Source organism: Dicentrarchus labrax, unplaced genomic scaffold (genome assembly GCF_905237075.1).
Source record: "Dicentrarchus labrax unplaced genomic scaffold, dlabrax2021, whole genome shotgun sequence".
Classification (NCBI taxonomy): domain Eukaryota; kingdom Metazoa; phylum Chordata; class Actinopteri; family Moronidae; genus Dicentrarchus; species Dicentrarchus labrax.
In genome coordinates, this window is record NW_026136708.1 from 22,331,440 (window position 1) to 22,342,514 (window position 11,075).

Consider the following 11,075-nt stretch of genomic DNA (forward strand, 5'->3'; position numbering starts at 1 on the left):
CACAGTTTATAACTGAGGACACTTTCTGTGTTTCAGATTTCCCCACACCCCCAATTAACCACTACTAGTTCATCTCAAAAAAGATTTAATTTTGCAACTGAAAAGGATTCATTGCATTCACCTTAATATTTATTAAACACAACCAACTGTAAAAAGGCTGAAACCAAACTACAAGAAGCACTCAACAGTCAGTAACTGCTTCAGTTTGTTTAACCTAGAAAAAATATTTCTCACAAAACTCAAAATGTACAAAGTAGATCCATTTACAAATGTCATATAAAATGTGTAATCTAAAATTAATTCAAACAAAATGTCTGATTGGCTACTTTATATTTAGTTCACCTCATCAAGGCAAACACTGCAGCTCTCATTGTCCCATTTAATATAACATACAGCATTCTAAACTATAAAATATATACACAAAATGAACTTAACATCCATCAACACATGAAACATTAATGTACGATGACAACAACTCCTTTAAACTATAAGAGACAAGTGAAAAAGATATTTGAACTGTTCACTAACAGACTTCTGGTGACTTAAAAGAAATAAACATGGTGCTGCTGACTTATATCTTCAACAGGTACTGAAAGGCAACAAAATAAATCAGTTTCGTCATAAATAAATACTAGTCAATTCACATTAATCCCTTTTTTTTTGTAGATTTCTACAGCAGTTCTCACTCAGAGTGCTCGACATTCAGGTAAAACATCCAACAAGAAGCATCTCACTTGCATTAATCGGACGCTGGTTCACAGGAATCGCTGTGTCCAGTTAACGTACAGCCGGACCCTCTCTGCTCATTTTAGCCGACCAACCAGACAGTTCACATCAGAAAACCTGGAGGAGAACAAAACAAAGTGACAGAACTGTAGAACTTACGGCTTGAGAGCCCTTAAAATGGAGCTATATCTGCATGTGACCCTGAATCATAAGCTACAAATGGTTGTTTTTCCTCATCAGACAGTTTTATTTGAAGGATTTGATTTTAATCTTTCATTTTTCATCTTGTGAACCACTGCTGTAGACTACTGTTAGGTTACTGTACATAACTGCCCACCATTTTCCAAATCATGGAGTTTGACATTGAGTAATATTTATTCTAGCTATAGAGTTTGGTGTTTAATTGAGACATTATCTGGTTCCCTAGCTTGCAGTATGGATCAAAGCTGTAGTTCAATAATAAACAGAACAAGGTCTGGAGAAGCGCTCGTAACCTATGACTATGTCACAAAGTTTTTTGTGACAAAGGAACCTTGTGATTCTGGCTTTAATAGGTAATTAGTCTAAAGTTCTTTTACAATAGACAACTAAAATTGTGCAATACATATTATCTACGGGTTTCTCTTCTCTTTTTTTATATTAAAAAGTTTGATATTTGGATATCTATTTTTTTGACTGTTCATACTGCCTCTCCTCTATTCCTGTTGTGCTATGTGCCATTGCAACGCAATTTCATTTTTGATGCAAATCTAAATGACAAATAAAGAAAGTCTAAGTCTAAGTTTTATGGCCAGTAAAAAATACTGTTGGCTGCTACATTTTCTCAGTTTACAACTTAATTTTGGATCCTGTGGTCACACTTTGTAGCAACTATGTTCTGAAGAACTATAGACAATGAAATGTTACAAGCAGGTAAGAGCTTTTTTTTTGTCGTTATTTGTTCTGTTTGTTTGCTTTCTTGCTTTTTGGAATCGTTTGATTGGTTGTCTTTATAAGATACAGGTTAGGTTACTTTATTTGCTGTTGCTTGCAGTTGTTACTTTATTTGAGACGATTTGAGAATTGCTCGACAAAAAATATAAAAACAAACAACTCAGACATTAGACAGACATGATACAACCGGATAAATGATAAACAATAAAGGATACAGATAAATTATATATATAAGATATAAGCTATTATGTAAATATCAGATTTGTGTTCATGTATGTTGAAAATAAATTTTTATGAGGGTGTGGCTCTCTGCTTTCACGTGAATGTGGATGCAACAATCGTTTACAAAAAGGAAATCTTAAACCTAAACATTCACTACAAAAAGGAAACCAGTCCTAGATTCTGGAAACAACGGAAGCCAATGGCTGGCAGATGTTGGCATCAACAAGCACTTTCACTTGATGCCAAAAAACTAAACGTGTTCAAATGTGTAAATAGTATTCTTACATTCCCTAGATCGCGGTATCTTCTCCTCTGCTTCATCGGTAGACTCAACAGAAAGGACATGACTTCCTGTCCGAGACGACTTCTTCCTCACCACACTCTTCCTCACTACCAGGGCTATGAGAAGCAGCTTTACAGGGGCTTTGTTCCTGGAACCTGAATGTATCAGAAGTAAGGTACAGAAAATGGAATAGACACATTTGTCTTTTTCCTGTCTTAGCAGTAAAATTGTGATTTTTCTTTTTTTATACGCCAGATTTTTCCTGTTTGGAAAATATTTTGTAGTAGTTTAAACTTTCCAAAGCATTAAAACATTTCCTCTTGCAAGAAGTGACTGTTAGTTTATAATTAACTGCCCTATTTTCTCTTCTTTTTTAAAACATTGAGCCCAAACAGTGTTCATTCATGAATAAAATCTGTCTATATAATATTTTTCTACTGTTTCACCGATCTCAAAATGAAAAAGTGAAAATACGAGCTTAATGGATGATAAGTTGCTTCAATGAAAGTGTATTTAAGACATAAATACAAAGCAATAAGAGCATACCTGAGTCCTAGCATGACGTCTATATAACCGGCGTGTCCAGCATCCACCAGCTCCTTGGCAACATGGACTCCGTCGGCCAGAATGTCCACCTTCCAGTGTGTGTTTGACACAAACTCTCTGAAGAAGATTTGGAGATTCTTCTGACACAAACACTGCTGGAAGAAGACTGCTGCTTCATCGGTCCACTGTCCGTCCGCTCCAACCGGCTTCACCCCTCTCATGATGCAAGGGTACGTCACCTTGGGCAGGGACGTTAGCTCCACTGGAAGCCTCTTCAGCTTGGAGAAGTTTTCATATGGCACGCATTCGTAATGGCCGTAATCCACCAGGTTTAGGATCGCTGTGGGGTCAAAGTGTACAATTTCTGCCCTGCACCACTTGTTCTTGGTGTCTGATTTCAAAAGGCAGCAGGTGCCAGGGACGAGGTTGGCTTCAGGAAGAGGAGACATCTGCTCAGGTAGGTCGTCCAACATTAAGGACACTTTGCTCATGACAAGAAGCAAGTCCTCCAGAACAACACAAAACTCGAAGGGAGTTGTCACTGCAGCAGCAAAGCCAGAGTACGCTTTGTCTGTATCAATGGGAGCGAAGACAAGTTGCTGAGGTTGGCTTGTGTCCAAGGTCGATTTTCCTTCTGCTTCGTCGTTTCTGGTTTCAGCGGGAGGTGGGATCATCTCTTCATCCTGCTGCAGTGAGGTTGTGATTTGACGAATGAGGAACAGTCCATTCATGATTATTTCAACACTCCAGAGTTTATCAGCTTCTGAATAACACACAAACACCAGCTTGACTTCTTTGCCTATCATTGGCTTGAGAGTTTCACACCACGATTTGTAAGCACCCTCTCCCTCACTGAACCCAAAGCAGTTCACCTTGCACTGAACTGCAAGGTTTGGGATGTTTGTCAGGTTACTATCCTGTCGTCTGATTGAGCAACTTGGAATTTCTTCTGTTGTTCCATGATCCATGAGGAGGACCTGGCATTTCCCCTGGCATACATGTTGAACAGTAGCCCTGTGCCACTGCTTGTCCTTGTGTACTTGAACTAAACACTTGAAGCCTTGTTGGACCTCTTCTTCAGCCACTATCTCGTACTTGTGTAGGTTGTCAGCTATGCGACTTTTCAATGCAGAGAGCGCTTCATTGGTCCTATTTAGTCTGACGTAAAAGTTGCTGTTACTCAGAACCGACAGAATTCTACAATTTTCTGTGTCTTTGGCTTGAATAGTTAGTGGTATGATTCCATCTGTACAATCACTCTTGGCTTCGACAGAGGATTCCTCGCTTTTCCTTGGATTCTTCTGAGAATAACACTTGTATCTGGTGGGTCTTCTTCTATGGCTCCTGCAGATTCTTACATTCAGTTTTGGGTGACAGGTAGGTGGTGGTGGTTTATCAACAGTAGGCATCATTCTTTCTTTAGCAGTTTCATTTTTAGCCACTTCTCTTACGTAGTTCTGTTCGCAGGATCTCACACTTTCTTTTATTTCAGATGAACTAGCAGATGGCTCCTCTTCCTTTTCAGTTTCAGTGCTACTTTCAACAGCGGCATCAAGTGGCGCTGGAAGACCAACTCCATCAAGAATCTCAACAGTGACTTCCCATTGAGTGCCACATTGACGGACAAAATCAACAACCAGAGGCTTGTCCATTACAGCATCAGTGAAAGAAGTATCACTTTTGTATGTGCTTGTGTCCAACAGGGAGCATGGTATGCTGAATCTTGGCTGAGAGAGATACTCCTTTGGTATTGAGTAGATCTTCTCCATCCCTATGACTGCTGAGTTTCCATAGTCCACAAACTCAACTTTGAAACTGGAACTTCCTTCATAGTCCTTTACAGCAGAACGATAAAGAGCGCCGTCTTCCTCATACTCAGCCAGAACAAGGTCATTAATTCTCAAAGGTGTGGTAGTCTTTCTGAAGATAACCGAGTTGAGATCTTCTCCCATTTTCAAGAGGGCAGGTTCATCTTCTGACAGTTGAAGGAAAAAACAGTTGACAGATTCGATATGGGAGACAAAACACTTTGCCCTGAAACCTTTGCTCACTTTCATGTCGGGCAAACACAAGAGCTGAGGGATCTCGGTTTCCTTTGTATATTGTGGTGGTTCTGACTTTGTGTTTTGTTGTATTAATTGAGTTTTTGATTTTTTCTGAGGTTTTACAGAGAGACAGGTTTTTGTACTGTCCTCATTTTGCTGTTTTACTGTTGCGTTCTTGCTTTGAGCAATCCCTTGAACTTTTGTGTTTTTCTTTCGGTGTGGTACACTACCAACTGCAGCTCCTCTGTTGGCATTCAATGTGGGAAAACGTGTAGAATGCCCTTCACGTTGACTTGTGTGCTTGACTGACATCTTTGTGTTTCTTGTGTGGAGAGTTTTATGTTTTGTTTTTGTGCTGCTTATGTCAACACTCCCAACCGTCTTTGGTTTAGGTAAAAGACTGAGAATGAGCTCCTTTACCTTCTCATTGATGTTAACATCTCCATCAAACAGTTCAACATCAAATGAACCATCTTCGTTCTTTCCAACTATGAGAGCTCTCACTTGCTTGTTGAGGACTACATCATGGAGCCATTTCTTGGCATCTGCATAGAGCTCTTTCTTGGACACTGAAGCAAGGCTACATCTCACAGCCTGCATGGGAGTGTACAACAGATCAGTAGAGTGTCTGGGGATATACATGACATGGGTTTTCTCAGATATGTTTGTGTTTCCATAGTCCACAAAAAACACACTGAGATGCAGAGGCGACTGAACAGGATGTGCCAAGCCCCTGTACCATTTGCCATCAAAGTATTTTGCCAGGCACAGCTTCCTCACAACAGCTCTCGTACTGGCTTGCATCATTTTCTCACTCTCCTCAGAGATTTTCTTTTCAAGCTCTTCTATGATGTCAGTGTTTCTCTCAAGGTGGCAGTAGAACTCCCACTGACTGCTAACGTAAGTTACGTAGACTTGTTCTTCATTTCCAGGACTTATATCATGTGAAGAGAAGACAAAAGACTCAGGAATCACTGCTGACAGTTGCTTTGTTGAGATTGTGGCTTCTCTTGCCAGGCCCTGTTCCATGAGCAAATTTGTTATGCTCTGTTGGGTTTGGGTGTTGTACAGGTCAACAACATTGCACAGCCCTTTGTTTTTCACATTTAACAGAGAGACAACTTTACATCTTAGACCACGGGTGCTGTCATGGACAAAACCTTTCAGCGAATTACACACCTCTGGACCCCAATTCCAACTGTTTTTGGGGTCAGCAGGTTCGATCAGGTTGTAAAGGCTGCACCTGAAGGCTTGTCCTTCCAAACAAACAAACTCTGGCATTATTGCTTCAAGATTGTGCTCCTTGATTTGTATGGTAAAGCCATAGTCAACCAACATTACCGTGGCATGACCTTTTTGTTTCTCTGTGATGAAGGCCCTGTACCATCTTCCATCCACAGGTGACTTGGCAACACAACATGAATCCCCTGATTGGAGGGTGACTGTGTGAGTTGAGTAAAATAGCTGAATTTGATCCATAAGTCCCTCCAAAGCTGGAACCTTATCTAGACGCTGGCACCAGAAATCTGCTGGTGATTTGATGTAAGAGCAACACACAGGAAACTCACACCCTGGCTTGATGCTTAATGGTTTGAAGCTAGCAGGGGCTTGGGTCTTCTGGATTTCATTTTTACATGTTTTCTCTTCCTTCTCCCAATCGTCAAATTGCTCTGTATTCCCATTCATGTCTGATGTCACACAATACCGTTGGCACCTTGTTTTTTCAGGCACCATGGGCTCGATGGGAATGTTGTTCCAGTATTCAGCTTGATTTGAAGAGATCAGGAACTCAGTGATACTTTGATTGTCACTTCCCATTGCATAGAGATCAACAACAAATTTGTTTTTTCTCATCTGGACAACACGGACAAGCAGGGCTTTGTTTGACACAGCTCTTCTGAAAAAGTCACCGGTAGTGCTTGTCCAGACGTCACCCAAAGGAATAACATTAGCAAGAGAACAACAGAAGGCAAATGCTGATTTGCTGGCAAATGTCTTTGGTATCTTCTTGATCAACATGTGTGGCACTTTCTCGATGTTCCCAAAATCGATGAAAAGGACCTCAGATCCATGCTCAAGAGTGTCTGTCACTACAGCCCTGTAGAAATGCATGTCTTCCTCATAAACTGCACAGCACAGTGTCCCAAGCACAGGATTCAACAGCACGTCTTCATCCATCTTTATTTCACTGAAGTGATCCGCCATTTCTCTCATCATTTCTTGAAAGTCATCATTGCGTTTCTGTGTTCGGATCCAGAAGTGGTGTGGATTTTGAACATATTCAACATAACCCACAAAGACAGCGTCTACTTGTACCTCTTCTGTTTCCAGTGTTTTACCCAATGCTTCACACATGATTGTCTCATAGTATAAATAGCCACCCTGAGGTGACAGTTCTTCTGTCTCAAAAACTGACTGACTCTTGATTCTAGGAAGCTCCTGAATGGGCTCAGGTCCCTTCACATGATTATCTTCAGCACCAAATACTGTGATAGAGTAAAGATGTTGCTGTTTGTCAAAACGTTTGATCTCCACATCTAACACTCTTCCAAGCAAGCCTGCCTTGAGAAAGCTCAACTGCTCAGTTTTGACGGCCTCTTCCTGATCACTAAGGCAAAAGAGCGAGCATGGGAACGCCATGATGGGTGTTGAATCGAAATCAGGTGGCAACCTGTGGACATTCTCAACTTTGACAGATTCAATGAACCCGTAGTCAATGAACAAAACTCTAACTTGAGAGTTAACTGGGAGAAACTGCACAAAGCCTCTATACCATTTCCCATCTTTGCCTTTAACTGAGCACAGTAAACCCAGGTTTTCTGGAGTCTTCTGATTGCATTCTTTGGTTCTGTACTCACAAACAGCAGCCAGCTTCTTTGACATTTCCCAAAGTTCGGTTTCCATACTGACCATCTGACAGTAAAACAGCCCAGGGTTGACAGCAGCAGTTACACGCACTTTAGCACGTGTCCCACAACTCAATCTTGGCCCACAGAATGACAGAATGTCTTCGTATCCCTGCAAACCAGATGGTTTGAAACAAAATTCTTGTCCCCTCTGCTTTTCAATGAGCAAGTCGGGAACTGGTTCAACATTTTGTTTGAGTGGCACCTCCGTGAGCATCTCAACCAAGAGGAGGAAAGTAGCTGTGTCCACATGCCTCCCAAACCCATGTTTAACAAAGTCGATGTTGATGTCAGGGGCTTCCAACAGGAGCACTTTGTGGGGCAGGAGTGCTTGGATGTAGCCTGTGACATCTCTTCCAATCAGGCTTGAGAAGTACTCCTCCACTACAGAATGAGAACAACCTTGAAGCAGCAGGACATTCGCAAGAAAGCCACAAACTATCTTGGGAGGCAGGATGAACAGGTCGTTTGAACAGGAAGATATGTTGGCAATGTCAACGCTCAAGACGTTGCCGCGATCTATGAGGAAAACATCAAACAAGTCCTCTTTTCGGTTCTGAACTCTTCCTCTGTACCAGCGAGCTGAAGTCAAATCCTCCACGAGGCAAAACTCTCCAATGTCCACTGCAGCTTTAGTCTTTGGTACGTTCTGTATTTCCCCTTGCAAGATGTTATAGTCAAGGTCACATATGGTCAGGTACTGTCCCTGGAAGTGTATCAGGGTTGCTTCAGGGTTCCAGTCCAAGTGAGTTAACTTGAGGTCCACTGGCCAAAGGGCGCATGGTACAGAAGAACCAGAATTCTGCGACCTGCAAATTTAAAGGACGTACATTATTGACCTTTAAAAAGTGTTTATTATTTGTTGAGTTTACTTCATTTAAGCACCAGGAGCTGCCAACAGTAAGACCTACGTCACAGCACTGTGTCTGAAATTACTCCCTTATTCACTATTCCCTATATAATCAACAATCAAAAGTTTACTCTATAGTGAGCAGTCAACTGAGACATTAAACTACATTAAATATAGTGCACTGTACTTTATGGTAAATAGGATCTCCATGCCTGTTCCTTGTATATGGTATTTACTTTCAGATTGTTTTCATTTGCCTTATTTTGAAATAACATTTATTGTTGTAGCTCACTGATTTTATGGAGATCGTTATCTTCAAGATATAACAAAACATGAAATGATAATTTCACATTTAATTGGGAGGCCAAAAAACAAAATTATATGGTCAGATTTGGTGCTCAACTAAAGCATATACCTTTAAACGAATAGGAAATTATGAATTTAACCTGTAACCTGTCAACTTCACAACCAGTCATTAGAACACTTAGGAAATAACACAAAATTACATATATTACTGTTTAAGTAAGAACATACACTATTTTACTTACTTTCGATGTTCAGAGCCCAGCACTGACTGCATGGCAGCAGCATCAGTAACCGTCTTATCCTACATAGAACCTGAGAGGGAAATAATGGAGAGAAATCGATTTACTCACCCCTCATAAAAAAAAACACAAGAACCAAACACTGATATTAACCCTTAAAGAATAACTAAGCCTGTATAACCTTAACTTTGACACCTTCATTTCATTTATGTATTTATTTTTCCTATTGAAGGTGTTTTTTCCCCATTCAAGTTTAACTGATTTTAAAACACTTTCAGGCAAATTTCTGATTTGTTATTTTAGTCCATAAACACAAAAAACTATTTAAGACAATGTTAACATCTAACTGATCTTGGAAAAAAATATTTGTGGTCTAGAATAGATTAAATTTTCAGATGACTTTAAGATGGTGCATAGAGAACACTTCTATTAAAAACATGGTGGCGACTAGACGTAAAACATAACTCAGAATTAAATGTTAAAGAGCATATCTGGTCATGGATTACATTTGTTCTTTGTTTTTGTAATTTTGCTATTAAAAGAGTTATGCAGTTCTTAAATTAATATGTTGCTCACTTTGGTTTTATTTCATTTATTGGCACTGATATTAATAAATTAGTGCACTTTGCCTGATCTAAACCATATGGTAAAAACATCTTAGGGCGATTATTTTGACAGATGTTGCGATATAATTCACGATTAATGTGTAAATAATCATTTTCTGCATCACAAATTAAACTTTCACTGAAAAAAAATATTGAATTAACAATTGTGTGGAATTTTTCTTTAATCTGGACAAGATTTGTAGACCAGGGTATCTCTACAGTACTACAGTACTTTTAATACAATGGTATTTTAATCACACATTTAACCTTTATTTAAAAATGTAAACACTTTGCATCTTGCACTTTGCACAAATTGTGATTTAAATTAACTGTGCAGCTTTATTTCTCATACAATGCAAAGCCAAGTTATCAACAATAAATCTGCAGAAGCATTAAAAGAAACCCAACTGAATTCACCTTGGTAGATTTGCTTTATTTAAATGCTATTTAAACAATAAAACACAAACATAGAAGCGCGGCTACCTTAAACCTGTGAGGAGACGAAGCTAGCACAACTAGCTTAAACTTTAGTCATATTACTGAACCAAAAAAAAAAAAAAACATTTCTAAATGTAGAAAGTTTCCCTAAACCCTCAGAGTACAAGAAGACGTCGACGTGACTCACCAGACTTTTTCACGGCGGTTTAACCCGACATTCAGAGGGAGTTAGCGACAGTAAAAACTAGCATCGAGCTAACGGTGTTAAGCTACGTTAATATGCTAACAGCGGACGAGCTGGCTTCGTAATTCGTCCCAACGGTCAGCGAACACCCCGCAACGCTCGGCGAACACCCCCCAACGCTCAGCGAACACCCCGGTCGGCGTTACCTCCGGTTGTCATCGTTACTGGAAGATTCTTTCTGACTGTTTCTTACTTTTTGTGTCGCCTCATGTGAACCTCTCACGAGCTCCCGCTGCACGTGCGTGACCTCGCTTCCTACTTCTCAGACACCCCCCCCCCTAAGGTCAAAGGTCATGACTGTTGACATAGTTTGAAATTCAGTAAAAAAAAATGTTTATTGTACTTTTTCTCCCATTTAAAATGTATTCATGTTAAGGTTCTTATGCTGGATTATTATTATTTTTTTAATTAACTTGAAAACCCTAATTAATGAATTATCTAATTTCCATAAGGATTTATGGTTAGGTTTTGGTTAAAATAAAACTCATGTTACACCATTTTAAATTAAATTGTATTTTCAATGAAATATTTTAACAGAAAACTCCCCCGAAGTCTTATTAGACTTGATTATTAAATGATTAATAAGTAGATTGACAGAAGATTAATTGGCAGCATTAATTGTGATTATTTAAATCATTCATCAAGCAAAACTGCTAAACATCATCTAATGCCAGCAGCTTAATTGTGATATTTGCGGCTTTGGACAAAATAAATAATTTTATATTTTGATTT

General features: G+C 39.5%; 1 protein-coding gene across 2 annotated transcripts; it reads right to left on the minus strand.

Moving 5' to 3' along the window:
- Window positions 1-68: 68 nt before the first annotated feature.
- tdrd15 (tudor domain containing 15) lies at window positions 69-10,607 on the minus strand. 2 transcript variants are annotated; one of them, XM_051409725.1, is made up of 5 exons: window positions 10,537-10,607; window positions 9,060-9,129; window positions 2,711-8,470; window positions 2,167-2,319; window positions 69-843 (listed from the first exon to the last, which is right to left on the minus strand). In XM_051409725.1, exons 2-4 carry the CDS (start codon window positions 9,089-9,091, stop codon window positions 2,211-2,213), a joined length of 5,901 nt encoding a protein of 1,966 aa, XP_051265685.1. In that variant the 5' UTR covers window positions 9,092-9,129; window positions 10,537-10,607; the 3' UTR covers window positions 69-843; window positions 2,167-2,210. The 2 variants fall into 2 exon arrangements, with proteins under 2 accessions (XP_051265685.1, XP_051265686.1); XM_051409726.1 differs by lacking the exon at window positions 10,537-10,607 and adding an exon at window positions 10,287-10,376.
- Window positions 10,608-11,075: the final 468 nt, after the last annotated feature.

What these genes read in the sequence shown, in the direction of transcription:
- tdrd15 (XM_051409725.1), bottom strand. Translation starts at nt 9,091, where the DNA reads ATGCAGTCAGTGCTGGGCTCTGAACATCGAAA. An exon ending in CTGGGCTCTGAACATCGAAA is followed by an intron (nt 8,471 to 9,059) that starts GTAAGTAAAATA and finishes TTAAATTTGCAG; the next exon opens with GTCGCAGAATTCTGGTTCTT. An exon ending in GACGTCATGCTAGGACTCAG is followed by an intron (nt 2,320 to 2,710) that starts GTATGCTCTTAT and finishes TGATACATTCAG; the next exon opens with GTTCCAGGAACAAAGCCCCT.